Raw genomic sequence first — 26,509 nt, 5'->3', positions numbered from 1 at the left:
ACCTATTACCTACCAATAAACCGGCATTAAAAGATTTCATACACATTTACATATAACTCTAATACGGACACGAAAATTAACTTTAAAACAAGTTTGTTTGTGTTTATAAAGCTATTTATAAATGTACTTATATACATAGTATGTATGTGTTTAGACGGTAACGGCAACAACAATAACTGCTGCGGAAATCTGCACATGGCTTCCAGCGAAATTAGAAACAAATTTACGGGTACATTAAAACACACATACTATATATGTGAGTATAAATATAAAATATATACATATATGCATGTGTATTTATTTTGTGTGCTATTTGTCTGTTTCACTGCTCAAGTCGCGTGGCGGCCAGCGTGCATGCGTCGCTGCGATAGCCAACTGACCAAGTGAACGGATTTCATCCGTAGCTGGTGGGCTGATCTGCGCCGCTAGCCGCAAGTGATGTGTATGTCTGTATATAGTTCAGCAAAATTTTCCTTGTATTTTCACAGACAAATTGGGGCAAACGTATTAAGTTCAAAAGCTTGAGAAATATTTTATGTTGCTGAAATTAGCAGAAACAAAAAGATATTTCGAATGGATAAATTACAACCGTACATACTGTGATATATAACTGTTATATAATATTTTCAAAATATTTGATATACTAATATGGGTAAACAATTTAAAATAAAATAGTGTATTCAATACATTTCTATGATTTCTTTCAACATTTGAAAAAATCATTTTTCTAAAAAGTTAAGAGTTCCTTGCTGTCGTGACTCAATATGTCTTATACCGATTAGTTTGAGAGAGTTCTAGCGAGTTAACAATTTTTCTGTATATCTTAAAGCAGATCCGCTCTGATTATGGAGCAAGCCTTATTCTCAGGGTTTCCTCTTAAAGTATAATTTTAGAGTAATTATTTGCAATTTGGTTTTTGGTACCAGATGAGCGGGTCTGTTGTCCGTCTGAGTTTTCTTCGTATACATATATCTATAATATTATAAGCGAATTGTTTGAAAATACGCTTAGTTTTTTTAACCCGAACCCCATTTGAACAAGAAAAATATTATTGTTTAAATATCTTACAAGTCGACGAATATTTTCGCTATGAATGCCCCGTTCGGTATCTCGGGTTCTGAAAATGTGAAGCCCAATTTCGATAACTTTTAGATGGAAATTGACACTTATTAATTTAGCTGATACCCAGTGAAATGAATTACAATTGACGAGGTCAACAATCTTACTTGAGGTCAGTGGCACTTTTGTTTGCATTTAGCGAAGTTGTTGAGACCAAGGCCTTTGGTGCGGTCAATGACTCTTTTATTTAAATTCAGCGAAGACAACAACCTTTATTGTGGTCAAAGCTATGACTCGTCTTGAGGTCCATGGTCTTTTGTGAGGTCATTGACCATTTTATTTACATTTAGCGAAGTCAACGTCCCTTATTAAGACCAATGACTTTTGTTCAGGTTAGTGGCCTCTCGCTTGAAGTTAGAGAGATCATCATCTTTTTCTGTGATCAATGACCTTTTTTTTACATTTAGTGTAGTCAACAACCCTTACCGAGAACAATGAGCCTATGAGGTTGCTAAGAATTTTTAACTTTTTTTATATGGTTTTCTTTCAGCTCGATAAATCGGTTCAGGTGTTTTCGAGGGTAATCGAGTGATTTTACTTTACCCAATACTGTCAAAATAATACAAATATTTTATTTGACAATGAAACCAGTAAATAGGTGGCGTTATTTCAAACCCGCTTTTGCCGTTCGATTTTCCTATCTATTTCAGCCATAAAATTTTCTAAAAAAAAACAGAAATAGTGTAGAAAATTAATAAATTATATTAACAAGACATTCCGTTACAATTAGCCATTATACAATTATCCAATTTGTTCATTAAAGAAATTCGACTATTGCTTCCATTTGTGGGGCACAAAAAATTAATCGCTTTTTTATTGCTAAACAATTAGTTGGGTTCTAAAACATCTGACACGCTTGAGTTCGTAAATGCACGTTAATTAAATCTTTTTATCCAAAACTATTTTTTAATTATAATACTAATAGAAATGTTGCAACAAATCAATTAAGAAGCACATGGCCGCAACTGTTGGCTTTTTGCTAATGAATAAAGAGTGAAAATGTCTTAACAGTTTGCAAAAGGAAATTTATGCACATACTTTTCAATACATACACACTTAAGTATAAGCAATTTTAAGTATATATATATATTAAAAGCCAACATTTACACCAATCACCTAAACACCACATAAGAAAGAAACACATTGCACTTATAATAATTGCATTCACACTTACGGCGATCAGAAATCGATATCGGTAGAGGAAAAGTGAAAAAGTTTAAAAATTTAAAAGCATTTATTGCCCATTTAAAATGTTTGCGATGTAATTAAAAGCAATAAAAATGTGTAAAAGTGGTCGACACACCCTTGAGTTGCACTGTGGGAAATTTCAGTGAGACCTAATAAGACAACTAACACGATTAAGACTAATAAAGTATACAAAACTTTTTGTACGATGGTGAAATAAACAAGCTGAAAGTGAATTTGTTGATAAATAAAAATTCTACGTTTTAAAGTAATCCCCGTCCGGTCGGAAATAGTCTTATTCGATATAACCTACTGGATAATATGAGTCCAGTAGGATGTTCCAGCACTGTCAGTGATATCTCTAATTTCCAATCGATAGTTTTCAACCACCGAATATGTGATTTTTAGGACGTAGCCWTCATCATTAGTAGTCGATTCGTATTTCGATGAAGTTCTCGGCTCGCTTTCGTTTTACCACTCATAAATCTTTTTTTTTTTTTTTTAATTTTATATTATAAATTGTAAAAATCGAAAAATTCACTTTTCCTTCTTTGCTAAAACACATATAAATCGGAGATAATTAAACCGCCAACATAGAAAGGAAATTGCCTACCTTCCTGTTGCCCTGAAAAACAATTTTWGCTTACAACTAGCTTACAATTTTAGCTTACTTTTTATCCACTGTAGTATATAATATATACTTTATAGAGTCTTCGCCGTTTCCTTCTGGGTGGTGATAATGATCATGTTCTAGCCCTTGTCTATTGGATCAAAACCAGTTTAGCATAGGCACACCCTTGTATCGGAAAGCTGGAAACTAACTAACCCAAATTCTTCCCCTTAAGGTATACTATACGTCTTAGAGGATATCCATGGAAATTCAATTTCTTTTCTATTATTGTAAAAATAAATTACTACTTTACCCTCTGGAATTAGTGTTGCCAACGAAGTAAAATTATTTTCGAAACTATAAAAAGTACAAACGAAATTTTAATAAGTGAAAACTAACTAAAAGTCGATAATAGAAATCGGAATAATTTTCTTTATTGGATTTAAAAAAAAAAAACAATAAGAACCTCAGGTATTTCGTTTGTATTGTATTTACTTAATTAATCACTATACCCAGTGACTATTTATTTCTAAATCACACTTTCAATCCAAATACAAAGTGAAATGCGTTTTTATAATATCTTTAAAAATCTGAAAACTCGTTTCGCTTTAATCAATGCTGGCTATCTATCCTTACCTGATGCCCACAAAACACCCTAAACCGTTGTTTTTCTGGCTGAAATTTCTACAGATTGCTCTTCCTTTCAAATGTGGAAGTTTTGATTACTTACATAAGTACATTTACTTGGATCACCACGTCATAAATTTTTATTATTATGTCCATAAAGGTACTTCAAACTTGAACTCTGTATCATACATATCTTTCAACTAAAGTATTTTTCAGTGTATCCTCATTCCTTTGCAAGTCAAATCGATATATTTCACATCTATTTTTTTTCAAATTTCAATAATTTTCACAATTTCACTAGGCAATGCAAAAATGTGTGGCATAATAATTTAAAAAGAAAAATCAGTAAGTAATGGAGCACAGTGCCAGATCTCGTTTGAGAAGTGGCCGGCAGCGGCACTTTGATTTCAAAATTATCTAAGTTATGCACACAGAAAAAACAGGAAACATTTGAAAAATTATTAGAAGTCGATTATTGAAAATGAAATATGCCCAATACACGAAAAGTAAAGGCCTGTATTTCAAAAACGAGATTATTTATATATTTTTTTTAAGTTTCGTAGTAACAGTAATAATATTTTTTTTTACAAGTGTTTATGATTTTTTCAAAAACTTTATTCTTATTTTTTACTCAATTAATATCACCCTACTGTACCAACGAAAGGAGGGTATTTACTGTCCAATTATGTTAACACCCCAATTGCGTTTAGCACGCACTTATTACACCAGTAATAATGGTTATCATCGACTGCAACAGAAATAATAAATTTACATAGTTAATATTATTTGCACGCAACAGCTGTGTGAATTTCGTTTTTGCCTTTTTTATCATAAATTTTTATTGCATAAAACTCGGTGCGTTCGACGCACGCTGTGAGGTAATGGCAAGCTTGCCAGCAAGAAAAAATTATTACTATATGGAAACCCAAATATCAATTACATTTTTAAAACCTTGAAAAATTTAGATATTTTTGGTCATTGGTGAAGATCATTTATTTTTATCTTTTGTTAGACAGATTTGAAGCTTTGAGGGTTAGTACAATACTAAAAAGAGTAGATTGGAGAGTTATAATATACCACATAATTACAACAAGTATTATATGGATGCCTAAAAGTATGCGCTCCCAAGCTATCTAGTAGTATAACACAAAGGGGATACGGCAACACCGACCCGCTCTTATTCTATTTATAGCGGTTCTAAAGTGCTAGCTCATTAGCTATACACCCATATCAGGGCTATTACAAAGGAAGTCGATGCTTTTGCCAGCCTTGACCCATCCGTAAAGAAGCTCACTGCTCCTTTACTTTTGAGGCTTCGAGCCACCCATAACTCCCTCTCCGGTATATGGGCAGAAAAGGAGCAGCCAGAGTTTGGTTTGGCGACTTCATAATCCAAGTGATCCGGTATGAAGTCAAAGTGTGTGAGGATTTCCTAGGGTTCAGACACGTGTTCTTTTAGAAACCCAGATTCTCTGAGTCTAGCCGGTTTCAGACTGATGTCTTCCATTTGCGGCAACAGCGCCACCGGGATCTTGTATCTTCTAGCAAATAAATCCATCGCGGGTTTATTTCAGTTGCCGTACTTGTTTATTTAAACTGTCTGGCAATTTTTACCATGGAAAAAATGGACATATAGTTTATTTTAAATGTTGTTTTCTAATTGAATCACAACGCTATATTCTTGAAAACACGTAGTTGGGGTGTCTATTTTATCTCGCACATAAGTATTTGAGTGGCAAACAAAGGATTCAAGGAAGTCCATCGAGACTTGTCTCGTGTAAGTCGTTCACCTCTATTAATGACGCTAATATCGAACAAGTTAAGGAAACAGTGCTTGAAAATTAGAGAGTTAACAGCAGATCTCAACATCTCTTACGAATCGACTCATCACATTTTGGTTAATGTTTTGGGTATGAAGGGTGCCAAGGCTAGACTCATACCAGAAGACCTCATTCTTCTGCAAAAACAACGACGAGTTCGCATTCATCAAACACATCCTTGCTGATTACGAGACGTGGAGTTATGAATATAATGTTGTCCACTGGAATTTAATTTTTTTAGTCAAGTCTACCAAATACACACCTCTTAATAACAAGAAATCATACAATATTTCACCAGTCACACACCCACCTTTTACAACGCACYGTCAGCTAGTCAACCAATTTTAAGTCGTAAAATCGAATTTTACCAAAACTCACTTTGCAGGAAGTATGCCCCAATATCCTGGCTCAAAGCTACATAAGCACACGGCACAATCAGAGGCGGCAGCTAACCAGTTGTAACGAAGTGTGAGTAGCGGCACTAAGCCAACATCAGCTGGTTGCCTCGTAATGTGGAGTGGAGCACGGCACAGTGCCACACTTGAGGACACACAGCGGCAGCKGCGAGTAACGGAGCGCGTGTTAAAACCGTACCACGCAAGCGTGTTTGTATGCCTTGGGGAGTGTGAAGAGGAAACATTTTTTTCATTTTGCTTGCCGGTACGATTATTCGTCTGCCAGTTTAGTTTGTGGTCTTTGTTGAGTGCAAGTTGACCGTTAAAACGATTGCATCATATCGAGCCGATTAGAAATGTGAGTAATTTRCAAAAGCCACATATATCTTCATGCCACAGTATCGATAAACGCCAACTATCTGGCGTTATTTATATCGATTGCACATGACTGTGCATTGAAAATGTTGTAACGTCCAACGTCAAAACTGTAGCAATTGCATTCGCTCGCCGTTTGCATCATATCTGCACATACATACACACAGTTAATATATTCATAGAGTACATACGTATGTACTCATGTAAGCATATAATCAAATTCAACGTGTGGAATTACTCGAGTGCAGCGAACATTGCCCTCGAAGAAGTTAACAAATTCAAAATCAACTGAAATCAACTTAATACAACATTTCCCCTCCAAGTGTTTTTGACCTCATTTGAAGCTCATCTACTTGGTATATAGCGTGAAGTTGATTGTGGMTTTGGCAAGCAGCTAATAAACGCTACGTTCAACTTTGCAGAATGCTAGGAGTTAATAAATTCGACACAATGATTTATATAGTTAAATACATAGCTACATACGTATGTATGTAATGGAAAATTAAATAATGTAAATATAAAAAAAAATAAATAAAAAATTTTAAAAATCAAAGTTGACGCAATTTGCTGTTGCATGTATCGCAAGTGATTCAAAATTGTTTACTTATGCCTTTTTARTATTTATTTTTAACTTTTTTTACACGCTTAGCTATCGTTAGTATCGTATGTGCAACGTGCAACACTCGTTTGTTACGCTTCGCGGCGCTCAAGTGTAGGCGACACTTGCTTACAAAAGTTGCTTAAATTTCGTACAAATAAATCAAGACGAAATAAGTTTGGCTTGTACCCAGTGCACGATTTTATAGGGTTGCTATTGAGAGACTTATGGATTACTAATACTTTTTTATTAGGTCAGATGGCTGGTCGAGCACAAACTATGGCTTCGAAACCTGTATAGAGCCCGGCAAGGTGGCGGAATTTGCCTCGGGGGTGGTTGATTATTTCCTTAAATCTTGCGAAGTTGTATCCTCCTAGAAGCAGCATGGTAAGGCCCTGAGTTTCACTGCTTCTCCAATTATTGCACTGATGTTGGTAAAAAAAGGCTTTGGAGACCGTAAGGTTCGTCAAACCAGAAGCTAGCCATAGTAATATCTCTTGATACTCTAAATCACATATAGTACCTTAGAGAGAGGGACGAGAGGTTAAGTGTCTTGATTTTTCACGAAATGATCAAAACTTGCGGGTAGTGTTGTTAGAGGATTATACTATATGTTATTGTTTATCAACTCCAGACTCAGGCATTCTAATCTTCACAGAATCGTACTACTGGAAATAATTACCACAAAGTTAGCAGTGGATCTACTGATCAAGGACTCAGCCTTTTTCTGATCGGTATCTCCACTTCGATAGGGAGGCGGTCATATCACCATTGCGTTCGCCCTTGTCAGGGAATGTCTCCAGACTCACTAGTTGAAGAATGGGAGTAGTTTTAGCACTAGTTGTTTGCGGTTCACTATCGGATGGTCTCAAGTGATTTCGATAAATTCTGGGCAGGTACCAGCAACTGGGTGGTCGTAAAGTCTTTTTGGTTCAACGTAAATTGTAAGAGTTTTAGTGAGCTCCTCGCCACCAGCAAGTTAACAGTTATAGGAGTATTCACTTAAGAATAACTCATGGGTTTCTAGCGAATTAAAAATTTTACCGGATGCCATTTGCAAAAGCTGCCTCGAAGACGATGAGATCATCATCTTAACCAGTTCAAGGCCAAAATACTTCTCGTTGGTGCACATCTCCAAAGTTACTGTAAAACCCCGGAATGCTGTACTTGGTGCAAAATTATTATGTATTCGTGCTTTCCAGTTATCCTGACAACTGTTAGAGACAACTGACTGGGTTTGCTGTATTTAATTTTTATTTCTACTCTGTACCTAGCCTCAAGCTCATGATGTATTATGCTACTGCAAACTAATGGAATTATTTAACTAAATTACCCTACGGAGCGTTGAGTTTTATTAAATAGAGTTCAAAAACGCAAATCGGCTGACTAATGGCACTACTGTCTGTTGCATGCCTCTGCATGTTGAGTAATACCAAATTCGACAAAATGTAAAAAAAAACTAACAGGAAAACATTAAAATGCTTGAATTTCCCAACTCGCGTTGTCTCTCCAAAAAGCTTGCCTCGAACAGCGTGCTTTTGCCACATTGTCGAGAGTGAAAGACTCTTATCACGTACTTTTCTACTTTTATGGTTTTTTTTGTTGTTTTTTTTTTTCTTTCAATCACGTTATTTACTTGCTAACCATTCTCATATTTGCGATTTCAGCCGGCTATCTGAAATCAATATGCCACACGTTTACTTACCTTTCGCTTTCTGTTGTGCAGACTGACCCATTTTTATCACGTCGTTAATGGACACCGAAAACAATTATATGTGTATATGTATAGATATATAAGTAGTATGTGGTATGTATGCTTGTGTTTAGTGGCAATAAAAACCGGAATAAGTATTGCATAAATATGTACTTTCAAGGTTAATGATGCACATAGAAATGCCTACCAAACAAAAGCTAGCGGCATGAACAATCCACCAGCATTCTGTGTATATATGTATGTAACTATGCACATAATTAAGTGTGCATGTGTGTGATGTGTTGTAATGATAACAAAAGATTATAATCATGCACTCCACATGCACATACTAATATATATGTACATATGTATGTWTAAAGGTCACCGGTACTGGCCAACATAAAATTTCCATCACTCCATCGGCCGCTACAACGAAATGTCATTTTTTCCACAKCACAACAATTACAAAAAAGTTAAAACAAAAAAAAAATTCACTTCGACAGCTCCGAAACTATAATACCCTTCACAGGCATATCTTTTAAAGTATAAAAGGTATAAAGAGATCTTTACAGGGTGGCTGATGAAAGCCGCTACCAAAAACAAATTAAATAAATTTTTTTCTATTTAATGAATCTGGTAAATTTTTTTTTTTTTTGATTTGGACTTATTCCCAGAAGATGCTTCAAATGGTGGAAGAGGATGGAAACATGTTGAACTGTCTTTTCATGTCTGACGAGGCCCATTTCGATTTWAACGGCAACATAAACAAACAAAATTGTCGAATATGGAGTGCTTCCAACCCACAGATACTCCATGAGACGGAATTGCATCCACTTCGTGTCACAGTGTGGTGTGCAGTTTCATCACGCTGCATTGTYGGGCCCTAYTTCTTCGAAGAAAACGGTCAMACCGTTACRGTTACTGGAGACCGTTACTTGAGCATGTTGAGAGAGTTTTTCTATCCAGAATTACGCCGAATGAGAATTTCTTTCAACTCTGTGTGGTTTCAGCAAGATGGYGCAGCTCCTCACATAGCCCAACCTGTTATGACAGAATTGCGACGAAAATTTCCCAATAAGCTGATATCCAGAGACTCCACATTCCGTTGGCCACCCAGGTCGCTTGACCTTATTGCACCTGACGTTTTCTTGTGGGGTTATTGCAAACAGGAAGTCTACAAAGCAAAACCAACAAATTTGAATGAACTAAGGCAATCCATTCGAGAAACAATTGCGGCTATTCCAGACTCAACTCTCCTAGCAGYAATGAACAATTTTTTGGTAAGATGCCGCACATCTATCAACGAGCAGGAAGGGCATTTAAATTCCATTATTTTTAAAACTAATTAAGCTATATTTAAKAAAAYTGARTGAGCTTTAACATRAATAAAWGMAAAATGAWTTCCATACACTGAAAAWRRAATTATTTGAGTTTCTTAATGTAGCAAAATTCATCAGCCACCCTGTATATTGAATGTTATCGGTTGGTTTGTATGACAGCTATACGTTATAGTAGTCCGATCTGAATAATTTCTTTGGAGATTATAGCATGGTCTTAGACAATAATCTGTGCCAAATTTTGTGAAGAATCTCATCAAATGAAAAAGTTCCCATACAAGCACTTGAGTCCAATCATTCAGTTTGTATGGGAGTTATATGCTATGGTGTTCCGATATCGGCGATTCCAACAAATGAGCAGTTTCTTTGGAATAAAAGAACTTGTTCAAAATTTCAAGTCTATATCTCAAAAAGTAAGTGACTAATTGACGTTTGTATTGACTTACGAACATGTCCATGGTAAGTAGACTTAATGTGCCCTGTTTAGGGTACAAAAATGTATATAAATAAACACTTGTTTCTTGTTGCAGTAACTAGTGTGGCGGTGTTATCAATTAAAATAAGTATGTATTGTATGTATTTACATATATACGCACTCAGATGCAACAATGCGTCCGCTACGTGCAATAAATAATTCGCGCCACTCACTTACCCACTGTTGCATAATTACATAATACCAATTACCGCATAAAATACGTACTTCTGTATATGTGTGTGCATGCCACATGCTATTAACGCACTGCTGAGGCAGATGCCAATGTGAGGCATATCCATACATGCATACCCATATTTGTACAAGGTGATTCGATTTTAATTTGGGATTTCGARGCTTCTCTTTTTAAGTAGCCATATATTTTAATGGCGAATATTTGTAACGATTCGTAGTTGTTGCTATAAACAGATATAAAAAACATTTCAGTAAAAGAAATTTTTACTTACTTATGAACATGTGTTATCTGCAAGTAATATTTGAGTCAGCAGTTCAATCAAAATTAGTTACGCTTAGAAGTGAATAAAACTATACGGGCAATTTTGCGATGATCAGGAAGAAATGAATGAAGAAATAAGTGATCCCAGGTAAAATAAGTTGAKCAATGGGTAATCGAAGATAATCGCCATAATAATCTAATATTCCTCAAAATTAGTAAACTTAAGCGAGGAAGCCATGGTTTTGTAGCGGGGCGAATCGAACAAACAACTAGTATAACTCGAATAAACTTGTATGACATAACTTACTTTAAACAAAGTCGATCCTGACGCAACGTTGTACGTGTGCTGACTGGTCATAATCCAATGGACACACACGCGCTAAATATTTTGTTGAATGCCGAGATGGAATTATCAATTAATTTTCTCCTCTAATACCCAGCTTYTGACTGATTGTGATTGGAAGTGATATTAACTGCCTTAAAGAAATTGTGGTTAGCTCAACGATCTATGAGAATCTGTTGATATATTTTTAAGACTTCTTGGGTATCTTAAAGGATCAAAGTACACAGCTCTCCATGTAAGATCYATTGCGGGATCAACCATTCGTTCTTACCTGACCCAACTAAAACGTACAGTAACTGGTTTTTTCAATAAGAGCGCAAACGTTTTTTAAATAAAGAAAAAACGGTTTGGGATATCAATGAAATTCTTTATAGCTGTGAAAACAAATGCCATAATGTATGGGACTCAATTTCTTTTGCATAGCCAACACGGACATGTTTTCAGAAGTCCAGATGCTGAACCYAATTTTTGACGGTTTTTAAACATAAATCGCCCGATATTCTGCAATTTCACGTTGATGTTCGTAATTAGTTCATCAGTCGTCGCTGACTTGTTGGCATACTCCATAGACTTGACGAAGATCCACAAGAATTAGTCTAACGGCGTCAAATCGCACGACCGAGGCGGCCAATTGACTCGGCAATTTCATGAGATAATACCTTTACCTTTACCCTGTCTCTTATACACATCTAGATGTGTATAAGAGACAGGTATTATAGTTTTGTTCACATAACGGTTGTTTGTAAGTCCTAAAACTAAAAGAGTCAGATATAGGGTTATATATAACAAAGTGATCGGGTGGCGAGTAGAGTTGAAATCCGGATGTCTGTCTGTCCGTCTGTCCGTCCGTCCGTGCAAGCTGTAACTTCAGTAAAAATTGAGATATCATGATGAAACTTGGTACACGCATTTCTTGGCTTCATAAGAAGGTTCGAAGATGGGCAAAATCGGCCCACTGCCACGCCCACAAAATGGCGGAAACCGAAAACCTATAAAGTGTCATAACTAAGCCATAAATAAGGATATTAAAATGAAATTTGGCACAAAAGATCGCAATAAGGAGGGGCATATTTGGAAGTAATTTTTGTGGAAAAGTGTGTGTGGCCCCGCCCCTACTAACTTTTTTGTACATATCTCGGAAACTACTATAGCTATGTCAACCAAACCTGTATAGAATCGTTTCTTTTAGGCATTTCCATATACAGCTCAAAAATGGAAGAAATCGGACAATAACCACGCCCACCTCCCATACAAAGGTTAKGTTGAAAATCACTAAAAGTGCGGTAACCGACTAACAAAAAACGTCAGAAACACTAAATTTTACGGAAGAAATGTCAGAAGGAAGCTGCACCCAGGCTTTCTTTAAAAATTGAAAATGGGCGTGGCGTCGCCCACTTATTAACCAAAAACCATWTCTCAGGAAGTACTCAATAGATTTCAATAAAATTCGGTATATAATATTTTCTTAACACCCTGATGACATGTACAAAATATGGGTGAMATCGGTTCACAACCACGCCTGAAATCTCGATTATCACTTTATCATGCGAGAGTATAAAATGTTCGGTGACACCCGAACTTAGCTCTTCCTTAMTTGTTTTTGACCACCTTCAAAAATTATGAATCATCAATAGCGACCGCTATCACAAGTCAATGAAAACGATGGAAAAAATCTRTGAATTGRGTTTCGAACCGYTTCCTTCCTTCTTCTTTTCAGTTCTCATKAGARTGCYCRCTCGGAAGAAATTTTCGAAGAATGAAGAGGGGATTATCGAAAATTAGGTACATTTTGTAGCAAATCGTAGTACAAAAACGGTATCTAAGAGTTGGAGGGTCGCTATAATCAGTGTATCACTTTTGAAGAGAACTATGTTCAAGAAAAAAAATAATTTTTAATAATTAAAATTGTATTACTGTGATATGCCGRGGACTTTTCAATTGACCATATTTATTAATATGTTTATATCTTTAATATGRTGCATTTAAGTTTTGAAGGCTTTTGACAGTTGGTTAATTTTCACTAATCAAATCGTTAATCTTGACATAAATAAAATGATTTTTTTTAAGTCACTGTAACACGYCAATGAGCACAATGGCTAATATGCAATGAATAATGCAAAAAATCGTGGCATTTACGTTGGAGCAAGCATATAAAAATCACATAAAAAGCACAGTCAAACAGTGTAACGAATATGACAAAGGAATAACGAAGAAGATACATTGTATAAACCATAACATTTGTTGTTGTAGACAATAAGTGAATTAAGTTAATTATTATGACCAAACGCAATTGTTTTGTCTACTGCTGCGACAATTACTTAATAACTGCTCGAAGAAGGATAGGAAGAATTGAAAAACATTTGCATTTGTTTGCATAATAAATACTCTACAAATATCCGAAGCCAAAAACAAAATGCGCCAGATGCAAAGTTACGCGCCTAACCACAGCCAATTGATATGTGTTGCACGYATGTCAGGACAGGTTCACAGGCCTCCACAGACCTGAATGGCAAAAATAGCAAGAAATTTTTTTTTTAATATTTTACGCATGCATTTGCTTAAGAAAATATGACGTCTTAGACAGCACACCCCAGAGTTCCAAGCGGAACGTTGACGGCTCACCGCAGGTGTGGAGACTTTATCGATGATTTTGCCGTAGATTATGCTGTCAGCAAGCAAGAAATGTATTGGTAAAATAATTTTATCTTTATACGTATATTGGTCATACCATCAATTATTGGTCATAYGTAGGAAGATATATGTATATCTGAATTGAAATTTATATTAGGGTGGGTATAAAAAAAAATTTCTCTGGGTACTCTTAGAGCTCATACTTCGAAAGATTTTCGTAGATGTTTCTAAACACCCATTTTCAGAGTGTTAAAAAATTATTTYTTTTTACCCCACCCTAWTGAATATGTATACTTGGCAGTATATGAATCATGTTCAAAATTGAAAATTAAGAAAATTTGCCTTGCAATTTGTTTCTTTTTATATTTTTTATAATTTTGCAAGATTTTCTTTTTTGATTTTCATATTCATTACCAATTTCTCGTTATATATTAAAATCTCMATTACTTTTAATTACTGTTGCAACATCAAACATAGTATGTTGCAACTATGTGAATTTACAAAAAAAAAATTTAAAATTTTAAAATTTCATAATTATCTGCAACGCAAAAATGCTAACGTAAATTTGTTGCAACATTTTGGAAAACCGGCAGCTAACTGCTACCGCATGCGCAAAAGTGCAATTGCGCGAACTCCATACATTGCGAGTAACTGCAGTTAGCATGTCAACATTAACCGTTACCAGTCGAGACAAACAGCCACAAATCTTAGCACACACACAACTGTCATAGCAAATTCATGCACCTYTAARTGTATGTATGTTTGTAAAATTATAGCCGCTAATGTGCTAACAGATTGACGTGGATGACCACCAACAGCCGGTGGACGCACTTATCAATGAAGCGGTGAATTATGTGCATAATTGCATATGACTACGTTGCTAGATGTGTGTGTATGAATGTGGGCTTACTCACCAACCCTATATTTACACTTGCGACGTTWTGGYAAAATTAATTTATATTGCAGCGAAAAACATATTTACGTTGATTATTAATAATTTGCTATTAGGCATACTATGAAAATTTTAAATTTAGATAATTGAAAACGACTTCTGAAACCAAAAAAAARTTCAAAATATGTGTTTACATAAATAATTTTATTATTTTTTGTACAAATTATTTGCTAGACCTTTAAAAGCCCTTTCTAACGATCTTTTATATTAGCTGATGCATGCTCCTTATCAGCTCTTCGACTCCATGTTTGAATAGTTCGGTCGGCAATCCATCGGCCCCCACCGCTTTGTTGTTCTTCAGACGGGTGATTGCTATTCGACATCTTCCTGGTCGGACAATGGAGCATCTGCTCCATCGTCATCGCCTTCTCCTGGCGTAATCCATTCACTGCCATTCAACAGGCTGGCGATGTGTTCCCTCCGTAATTTTAGTTTGCTCTGGGAATCAGTCAYTAGTTCACCTGCGGGGGTTCTACAAGAGCATGCCTCGGTCTTGAAACCTTCTACTGGCCGCGGCACCTTTTCGTAGAATTTTTGAGCATTACCCCTGTCGGCCAGCTTGCCAAGCTCTTCGCACTCACACAATTCGGCCTCTCTCTTTTTTTGTCTGCAAATGCGTCTAGCTTCCCTCTTCAATCTTCGGTATCTATCCTACCCCGCACGTGTTGTGATCAGTTGTAACGTTACGAGATGAGCAGTCTGTTTTCTCTYCACTTTGACATGGCGCTTATCGTACCAGCTGTTCTTTTCCATTTTCAGAAAATGAATGGATTTGTTTGTAGCTGTACGTAAGAAGTTTGACATCCCGTCTTACAGTTCYCTAGTACCGAGTTGATTACGAATTCTCTCATAGAGCAGTGTGTTTGTTAATGTGCGGCTTATGCTGAGCAAAGGCGGGTGCGTATCTTCACAACAAGGTAGGGGTCCGAGYCAATGGTAAGACCTCGGAGCGTACGCAGACGTGTTCATCATACAGGCTGAATTTAACAACTTCGCTTTAATGCAGATTGTGCTAATTCTAATTGAATTTAATATAACTTAAATTTGCCGCGAATTGTGTACCTCTTATAAGGAAACGACGTAGTCCGTACGTTTGTAGCGAGAGGAGTTGAGTTGATTTGAGATTGAAGCATCTCCGCCTGTCCGATTTCCTGCATATTCGTTAACTAGCACCTTGATTTTTGAGATAGCAATCTTAGGTTTTTCACACACTTTTTTCTCCYCGAAAATAAGTACGAAGTGCCTATATGGCACCATTGTGATTCAAAATTGCGATAAACACTGAACGATACTTGTATGAAAAATTTTTTCATTTGGCGAAATATGTTCACGAAATTCGGCACATATTTTTACCTAAGGCAACAYTGCAACCACCCAAGATATTGTTCAGATCGGGTCACTACATCACATATGTAGCTGCCATACAAACTTACCGATCAAAAGCAGGTTTTATTTATTTCTGAATCGTAYTCTGTGTTCGGTTCGTGTTTTACCKTCCTTTTTTTAAAGCATAATTTTTTTTAAATTTTCCGAATATTTTCTGAATTTATTAAAAGCTGCCTAACTGAAAAAATGTCTACCATRTCTGTGGTGTCTGGAAAATTAACACTTCCTACAAATCTACATTTATATTTCATAAAGAAAGATTGTCGAATTTGACGTGAACTAATTAACCTAACTTTTTCGCAATTCGTATTTATCAACTAAGCTCATTTTATTAACAACATTTGAAAACCACAACCATTATTAATCTCTCGAAATTTCTACAGTGTAAACGAAAACAASTGTATAAATTTTTGGTTTTTATAACTAACTGTAAAACGTAAAATGTAATAATCGTATATTAATTAAAGTCAAAACTATCTGATTTTTRTTTTTTTCTTCAACTAATCTGTTGTACCAATACCTGAGACAGACTATTTTCTGTGTACCAATATTGAAGCATTTTGTTGGGAAAATATTGCGATATGATTTTCGACTTATGCTGCTTATTTTTACTATTACTGCCGAGGGCGATTACGTCCACGCAACAAATCTACCAGTATACTTAATATCCAGTTAATACACATACAGACACTTACTTGTGTATGAGTGTGTATTGCTTAGCAGATCAAAGTAGTCAGAGTTCGCCTGGAGACAGAAATTAATTTCCAAAAAGCAAAATGTGAACTGATGCGGCAATAACAAATGCACAGCTGCAGAGAAAAATAAAAACAAAATATATTTTTACAATATGATTTAAAAATAATCATAACAATTATAAACACATTGTTGTTGTGTGACATTTGGAAGAAAGCCATAACTTAAAAACAAATAATGTGCAGACAATAACAACAAACAAAAGAAGCAAGCACAATGCAAATGAAATAAGATCAAAAACTTTTACGAAAGAAAACTTTATTACCATTGCTTTCAAAGCAACTTAGACACACACACACATAATTGTGTGTAAACTAATATACATATGAATGTATGTGTAATCGGTCTGTAGCAGGTTCACCTCAAGGTTAACCTTTATTAGGCAAATTTGGCGACAACAAAGCTACTTGCAATTGAGCCATCTTCAACGGCGGCTGCGCAGCTGCAACTCCACTAACGGACAGCGCTGCGAGTTAACAGTGCTTAACAGTGGCTAACAGCTGTGTRTATTAGCAGCAACATAGTGGACGACAGTGAACAACAAGCGTTGATGGTGAGTGATGCACATCGCAGACATCACGTGCGTGCGTGAGCGGCATGTAACACACACACACACATGCATGCCTAATTATATTTGTTTGTATGTATGTAGAGGCTAGCGAGTAAGCGCGCAGTGCACAGCAATGTGAGCAATAAAAAATCGTGAAGCAATTGTCTCTTCATTATTTTGCGAGCACACTCCACAACTGCCGCGGCAGATCGTCAGTGTTTACGCGACGTTGCTCCTGTTTCGATTTCCTTCTCTGCTTCTTCTTCTATGGCTGATACAGTAACCGCTACCGCTTTTAAGTTGGCTTTTTGAATGCCGTGGTTGTTGCTTTTGTTTTTGGCGCATTTGCTGAAATTTTCGCTCAACATTTCAATTGTCGTGGTGTTGTTGTCTTTTTTTTTTTTTTTTTTTTTTTTTTTTTTTTTTTTTTTTTTTTTTTTTTTTTTTTTTTTTTTTTTTGTTCATACACGGGAGCAAGTCGTACATATATGTGCTGCCATTAACACACACACATACACACATGCATGCAAATTAAATTTTCGTAAAAAGAGCAAACGCTTTGTGCTGCATTCACTTGTAAGAGCCGCCACTGTCGCTAGCCATCCACCGCTGCCACTTTTGCGGCTGCTTTACATTACACACACACACACACATACGTATACATAGCCACCTGCTGGCCTGTGTGTGGCTTTGTATGTTTTATGAGCAACGCGCCTGCCCGCAACATATAAAAACATCACAGCGCCRCTACTCGGTTATCAGTTCAATTTAGTCGCTGTACACATTGCAACGCCGGTCCTCAGTTACTGGATTCTACAAATTCATAACCAAAAAACACCGCTGACGCTTATCACATAGCCCCAATATGACCGCCCTCAAAGTTTTCGTAAGTGCCCGACATATTTTTGGCTTTCCTTTCGCTCAGTGTAAACAACTTGTATAACAGTGTTTCATTTGCATACATTTGTATGTGTGTGTGTGCTTAAAATATCGCCTGCGGCAAGGAGTTAAAGGAGTCATAAATTTTGTTTGGCGCGCGAGTTTGTGGATATCTGTGATGCAATTGTGCATATATGTACATACAAATGATACAAATAAAAATTGTGGTGTGCCAGCAATAAGATATAGTTAAAGTATACACACATATATGTATGTAACTAGTGCGCAGACATAGATGTTGAAAGTGAATTTGTAGTGCAAAAATGGGTCGCTGGGCGTTGTCTGTAAATTAAAAAAGGAGGAATTGGCAAAGAAAAATAATTGAAAAGTTGCTTCTAAAAATAGCAATATTTCTGATATGGTCTAGTTTTACTAGCATTTCCTGGTTAACAGTTGCAAAAATTGTAAAACTTGATTAATTTACCCTAACCTAACCAAACCTAAGGTGCTTTAGCTAGAACTATTGCGAATATCAAAACTAAACCAATCTATGTTATATTATAGTGATCCGATTTGCTCGATTCAAAGCAAGAAATTTATATACATAGATAATATAATATAAAAAGCAAAATTTCGTTGATAGCAGCTCCTCCGAGCTGCTAATTCCATAAACCAATAAACATATTCTAATCAGATTCTCTTCAACATGGCAGCCAATCCAGATTTCAAATGCCACTGTCTGTTCCATATTTAAGGTAYACTAGGTTAGGTTAGGTGAGTCTGGTAGGCCAATGAGCCACGCATAGACCAGTTTCGGYCCTTTGCGATAGCAGATGACGTTTAGTTACTAGGTACAAGAGGAGTAATCATCCTTAAGGATGCCTGCGCTTGACGCGAATATTAACAGACTCTGCGGTCTCATTTTCGATACCTCCTCCTGTACATCATACTGGGGACCTTTTATGCTTCATTTACGTGTTGCATTGCTCTAAACATTTCTAGAAGTCTTCTCGACCTGTTTGTCGCCATCAGATAATGACGAGTTACTATTCCGATCATATTTCTACAGTCTCTTCTATCGATTTACAATTGGAATTTTGTGTTTTTTCAATCTACCGTTTTGCACATGACTTTACCTGTTTTGCCCCCATGTGAATCATTCCATCGGGTTTTGATTTTCTTTACCACTGTTGGTCGTACACCATTCTTGGCAATCTCGTCTACTATTTTATTGGCCTCGATGCCTTTGTGACCAGGCAGCTAGYAGAAGTGAAGTTGTTTGCTTTTGGCAACACTTTCCACTGCAGCCCTGCTTCCCRAGATGATGTTGACTCTGGAATTGCCTGCATGTGCATTAGCAAASACCGCAGCTKGAAATATATTGCAGTGGACAGTTTATCCTTTCGCCAACTAAATCCTATATTTTGGGGCCATCCTTATAAATGTTTAGAGTATTGCGTGCAGCTAATACACCTTTACGCCAACCATCTTTTYCTATGTTTACTTTGAACCTTCTTTCCCAGTTGAAAAGTGGGATCATGTAGTTGGTGTTAGCCAAACCGTCTTTACTCACCGAGCTGTGCCCGAAGATTCTATAGGTGGCAGGTTTAGTACCAGTTYAAGAGCTGCCGTTAGATTTGTTCTTAAATCCGTTCCATTCACTTCTAGTAGGTGTAATACCATACGCCTGTCCACTGTACTACTGAACTCTAGAGTTAAGTACACTAAGTATACATAAGCATACTTCCGAGGATTTTTCACCAAAARGAATACCAGATTCCAAGTGCACCCAGATTCTTTTCCACCTGGTTTTTTCCGACTGATCAAATGTTGCCATCGTCCATGCCTCTGCACCAGGATGGGGATGGTGATTAAATTTGAAGAGTTTGGTTATAGCATATTGTACYATCTCTATTCAGATCTGCAGCTCGAATTATTTTCTTCTTCTTTTCATTGGGGGGTCTTCAGCACACAACCTTAGAGAGTGATGTTTCGCCATCTCACTTTAGCTCGCCTTCAAACGAATGTTTTTTTGGYTACYCAGAGAATACTTGGYCTAAAATCGGAAGTCGTGAGCTRCWTGAGCCATATGTAAAAATTTAGTTTCTGGCCACTCCCAAGTGAATGGCGCTCAAATAACATTCTTTATTTGGGTGAACTTCTACACATGGCTTCATCCACAGAATTTACAGGAGGCCAAAATTAGATCTAACAACTTTACCGGCCAACTTTACTAGTTGTTTTTTCGGCCACGTTCTTTGATACACCTTAAAGAACCTTCAAGTTAAATAAAGGTTACTTTAGATCTGTATCTTGATTTTAATCAACCAGTTTTAATGACAGCTATATGCTATACCCTACTGTGATCGGATATCGGTCAATCCGACAGCTCATCTCTTTAAAAGGTCAGCGACGAGTCCTTYGGGGGGATTACAAACTTCGTAGAATACATACTATATAATAATGTTCCTATATTACTCGCCATATTTAATTTTAATATTAAAATTTTTTTTTACAATTTTACATATCTACAATTAACTCTTACTCTCTATCTCTCTCGCAACCCTCCTTTTAGGTAATCTTCAGTGCTCTCTTCGCGTTGGCCTATTGCGCGCCAAATCCCGGTTTCTTCGGTGGTGGCAAACAGTAAGTACAACAACAATGGCACAACTCGATTTGATAATTTCACGATTTCAATTCAAGGCAGAAATTTAAAAATTACATTTATTGTATTTTAATTAACAACAGTTTTATTTTGTAATTTCTGTTTGATTAAACAAACCGGTCAACAACCCAGTGCTGTAACARCAACAACACAACAAGCAACACAATAAACGGCGATGAAATGGTTTCCATTGTTTGTCAATACTTGTTTTTTTTTTTTCTTTTCTCTATAATTATACGTGCAAGTATAACGGTGTGTGTGCGCAGCAGGAAAGCAAAGAGTCAATCGGCTCAAGCGACATGCACTTGCATGCATAGGAATTTCTTGAACATGCGCCGTCTTTACTACTTTACCATAGAMAAAGTTGAAAGAAAAAACTAATTAGCTGTGATAAGCATAAATTATGGATAAATAGCGTACATTGGTCTTCTGCCAAATGACTTAAGCACACACACAGTGTCACACTGGTGTGTGTGTGTTTGTCTAGAGTCAGACTGGCCGACCGACAGTTAGACAGTCAGTCAGTCAGTCAGTTAGTCGGTAAGATAGTCAGATAATTGCGAAACAGGCCAAGCAGCGTCTAACTAGCGTTGCGCATGCATAACTCCCGGTCTTGCGTAAATTGTCAACAATTGTCGCTTGAGCTGCTATAATGTGGCACTCACTCAATTGTGATTGTGAATGCGGCAATAGACAAAGTGACTGCGGAATAATTGAATAGTTTTCACTTTTAATTWGCTTATAATTTGCTGGAGCGGTGCRAAAATGTATTGATTTTATAGTWTATCATTTTAATTTCGTCATTTTTTCAAGGGAAGAGAAATTAAGTTAATGCGATTTTAAAAAGTACTTCATCCCAAAATATCCAAAATTGGGAAAAGCTTTGAATAAACCATTCTTTCAGCTTTTGAAATCAAATCGCTCTTAGTGGAGGAGTGTAAAGGAAGGCTGAGCCGCCTATCAGTTTGCAACCGTGTACACCTGAACTGTGTGCCGGAGCATAAGGGTATAGCCGACAATAAACTGGCCGCCGAACTAGYCCGCTTTACGGCGGCTTCTAGGACGATGAGGCCAGAACCAAGCAAGGCRATGGGGGTCCCACACCAAAAAGGAGTTGGCAAAACGGCACTGGCAGCTTACAACCTAGCGAGGCTTAGTGATATAATCAATTTTCGTCTAGACAAATCCCAGCTTCTTGTTGCGCTCTATACAGAGCACTGTAGGCTCAAGAAACACTTGTCCAACATGAGAATAGCCTCTTGTGCAAACTGCCGGTTTTACGACAGGGAATCGGAAACTACAGAATACCTGCTTCTAAATTGCCCAGCAATTTGTAGAAGCTGGCTTAAGGCTCTTGGTTCCATCTACGCACATTACATCTATCCCGCCCAGCAAACTCCTGGAATTGCTCAAAGTTCTGGATCTTTGCGACGATATGTGATATAGGAGAGTGCACAATAGACCATAGGTCGCAGTGCAATACCTCAATTAATTTCGACCTATCTAGCTAAGGCCAAYATTTAAAGTGGTGTTCGCTCGTCAAAATAACAGTGCTTGGTGGTATAAAATCCGAATAATTTTGGGTAATACTGAACTAGCTTTCCTGGCGTTTGCATGTGTTTTCTCATTCCCTATTTAGATCTCTGYCTCTGAAACGATTTAGTTATTTCCTTCGGGTAGCCGCCTGTCTGTATGGACTCGTAAGAGTTCCTGAGTTTTTCAGATCTCGATCTGAAATTTTGCACTCATCCTTTCTCTCCAAGAAGCTCTTTTGTGGGAACCGTCGCTATTGACACAATCTCCGAACAAATTGTATAGATCGGACCACAAACTGATCGATAGAGTTATATTTTTTGTATGGAAAACTATTTTGCCTGACAAGATATCTTCACAAAATGTCGGCCGTTTGATTTTGACAATTTTGAAGCRTTGTACCAAAGTGAAAAGTGACATGATGGAAAGGCACACATTAACGTGGACACTGAAATAAATTGACACAAATGTGACCGCCAAGAGCTGTGAGAGCGACGTCATTCCTATTTGCAGACGATTTAGCCAATATTCATTCAGCCCATCAAAATCAAGATAAAGATCTTGTTTTCCTTCCATCATACTAAAAGAAATGTACCTGTGATGGATATAATAGCTTTGGTGCAGCCAAGACTCAAATCTTCCCGCCACGACGACCGCCAGTTCATGGTTTAAAAAATTTAGTATATTTTAACTGGACTTAACTGTCTGTGACTTTTAAATATACTAACGAAATTGTATGGAAAACTAATAACGCTGAACTCTTCTATTTATTTCATTCACTCAGATCTCTAAGGACCATTACAATAAAAAAAGAACAATATTTATTTCTTACTACAACTATTTTCAACTATTTTATACACATTACGCCACTATCTATTTTCTATCGACCACAGTGAACACCACACCATCCATGTACCCTACAAGGTGCACACCATTCACCACCATCACATCAAGAAGGTGGAGGTGCCCGTGATCAAAGAGGTGGAGGTCATCAAGCATGTGCCCATCTACAAGGAAGTRCATGTGCCCGTTATTAAAGAAGTGCATGTGCCAGTGCATGTCCATCACAAGGAGGAAGTGCATCATATTGAAGAAGATCATCACGACTACCACAAGGGCGGCTGGTACTAGAGTGCAGTGAGTGGAGGCGCTCAACCCCATAGGTGTTGCCGTTGGCAATGCTCTAGTTACAATTTTAGTTATATGCTTATGTAATAATATGCAAACATATGTACATATATGCACGTATAYAAGCGATTGASTGTTAACGYAWWTTTTTTTTTTTTTCATTTTAWTCTATTTTTTTTWAWTTTTTATTTTTGAGTTTGTTATTTYGATTTCTTTTAATGTTACTACAGCGCACGCGCGTTTTTCCATGTGTACAAATTTCGTTTTACCTGACATGAATTTAATTTTAATTATATATTTTCGACTTTCATATTATTCTGGTCTATTTAGTTATAGTTGCTCGACATTTTTTCTTTCTCTTTGTCCCATTTTAATTTTGCTTCATTTACATTCATACATTTAGCATATCTGGAGAAAACCATACACACATATAAACGGTGTATAACTGTTATTATTGTACTTAACTCAAACATTCTTTCAGCACACTCTTTTTCATAATTCATAACTTTTTTTTTGTAAATAATTTTGTAGCAAAACGTACATATGTACACATATCTGCCTATATGTGTGTGTGTGAAATGTGTATGTTAAAGAAGGAAATAGGAAAAAATAAAGAAAACCTGTAATAAACAAAAAATCYTGTTATTTCTTCAAAGTGCAAATTTATTTCCTAGAAAAAAGTTGTATAATTTTTGCCATACAAACACACACATATATGCATACAARCACATGTGTTGRAATTACACCAAAAAAAACTCGTTTGTTTTTTACTCTTATTTTTACCATTAATATATCTGCTGTTATAGCTTTTTAATCCGCTAACATCGTAGCCCACATATGTATCTTGCTGGTATGTGACTGCAGCAAAGCTGCTTCAACAGCAGGAAACACTTACAACATTTTCATGCAATTAATTTGCGTTCCGAACGCAGTTCGTCTGCATTGTTTTACTGTGTTCGCAGTTTTGCTTCTTTTTGTTGGCACTTTTATCATTTTACCGTTAATTGACTAATGACTGACGAGTTCGCACGTAAGCGCCGCAATTYCCACATAAATTTGTAAAAGGAAGTTAATTGCGTTTGCCTTGTGATCTACAAACGATTGCTCCTGCTGCTTCTGTTGCTGGCAGTTATTAGCGTATAGTATCGTGAAAATATAATATTGTTGGAATCTGTGATGCTTCGAACTTCGTGGTATATTAAGCGGGTAAGATAATAATACTTCAAATAAATTATTTCCGTCTTCCAAATTAGTTGGCAACTCTTCTTGTGTCAATTAAGAGGATTTTCTCATTTTCTGAAAAGTATATTTTCGATTTGCCTAATTTTTAATTTTACTGTAATAGTATTCGAGCTTTGCTAGAATGGGGAAATGAATAATTCATTTGTAATTATTTCCTTAAAATATGCACTTAATATAAACATTATTGATAGTTATCACCGTTCCTCAGCAGGAATAGGAAACCTAGGGGAGTATTTGCGTTTTGAAAAAGCTTTCATGGAATTAATAGGCATCGTCAAGCCAGAATTGATAGGCGTAGAAGATTTCCAATGGGTCTGATGGAATTGGCAGAGAATCATTTCCTTTGAGCTGCYCCCTCCACGGCCGCGACCTTAACTCATACTTGTCCATAGAGAAAATTTTTGAAAATCAACAGGCCAACGTTTTAATACGAACTGATGTTTCTTTGAGAGTAAAATTACCTTCAAAGTTACAACAAGTCATCGAACAAAACGTTACATATTGGAACTAATTCGAGTACTCTCACTATGCCAACTAAAAACTTCAACTTAATGCAAAATAATGGACTTTTTACTAGACCTTATATGTCTGTTTAAGCTAAACATATAGGAGTCTGCAAGAGAATATAACCCACATTTTGCTATTTGAAATACTAAATTTATATTTGATGCGGTATTACCATCATGCCAGCTGCAGAAGTGTCAATATATTTCTGCAGGTCGAAACTACACAAGTTTAAGAAGTTCGACGTTTGTGTACATATTTATCTTTAGCTAAACACTTACTCGACACTTTRGAATAACTACTAAGTAATAATCAAATTTAGCTTGAATGTCATCAAAGAAAAAAAATTTACGCTAAAAATGGAATGGAATGAATGGAAAAAATGAAGTAGACATCTACAACCAGGGATTACTAGAGTAAACCCATACTATACTACATGGCTACATGGAAGACACACTTCACTTGTCAGTTGTCTAAAACTTTGTTTGTTGTTAATAATAACAAAAACTCTACCTTTAAGTTCTATATATGAAGAATTATTGCAGCTTATCTCTTCCAAGAATATCTCACCGTTCAATCCTATAAAAGAGTAATCGTTGTTCTGTAAAGTTTGAATAAATCCAACTTGCTTAGAATTCCTGAATGTATCGAAAGCAGCCAAGCTTCTACCAACTTTATCAGTGTGTTCTGTTAAAGTTTAGGTTTTCTATAGCTGTGCTGAAAAAGGCAGCTCTCACATACTTTCTTTCTTATTGTTTAGCTGAGGATGTAGAAGACCTTGACAAAAAAAGTTGAAATTAGTTAAGAGGCGGCAACCACTGCGTATTGTTGTTATGTGTTCCTCAATATTTCATTTGAAAATAATTATGAATTGTGGAGGGTATTTTTAGTTTTTTCTTTGGGCTGTTAGGCTAAGTTGTTGAATAACTCTTATCTTGGTTGCATTGGAATTCCCAGTATAAATTTAATTGAAATGTCCCCGGACTACCATAGTAAACCTCATTTTTTGGGTAAATTCGTTTTTTTTCTATTCAATATAGTTTCCTACAAGGGTGAAACGGTGATGTAGCGACCACCCAACAATTCAGTACCATTTAGATAGTACCATTTGTCCTTTGCTTCAAAATAGGTGTCAGTTTCGGCGATCACCTCTTCATTCGACGAAAATTTCGTCCCAGCGAGCATTCTTTTGGGATCAGGAARCAGGAGATAGACACTGAGTCAGACCTGGAGAATATGATGGTGAAATAGCAAA

At 36.4% G+C, this 26,509-nt stretch overlaps 1 protein-coding gene across 1 annotated transcript; it reads left to right on the top strand.

The window, feature by feature from the left end:
* The first annotated feature begins 18,075 nt into the window (after window positions 1-18,075).
* Window positions 18,076-23,668, top strand: LOC108978937. The gene is made up of 3 exons (XM_018949458.1): window positions 18,076-18,189; window positions 20,758-20,828; window positions 23,274-23,668. Exons 1-3 carry the CDS (start codon window positions 18,169-18,171, stop codon window positions 23,509-23,511), a joined length of 330 nt encoding a protein of 109 aa, XP_018805003.1. The 5' UTR covers window positions 18,076-18,168; the 3' UTR covers window positions 23,512-23,668.
* The last annotated feature ends 2,841 nt before the right edge of the window (window positions 23,669-26,509 follow it).

This window comes from Bactrocera latifrons, unplaced genomic scaffold (genome assembly GCF_001853355.1).
Source record: "Bactrocera latifrons isolate USDA-ARS-PBARC rearing strain unplaced genomic scaffold, ASM185335v1 scaffold_13, whole genome shotgun sequence".
NCBI classification, from domain to species: Eukaryota; Metazoa; Arthropoda; class Insecta; order Diptera; family Tephritidae; genus Bactrocera; species Bactrocera latifrons.
This window is presented reverse-complemented; position numbering and strand designations above follow the sequence as displayed.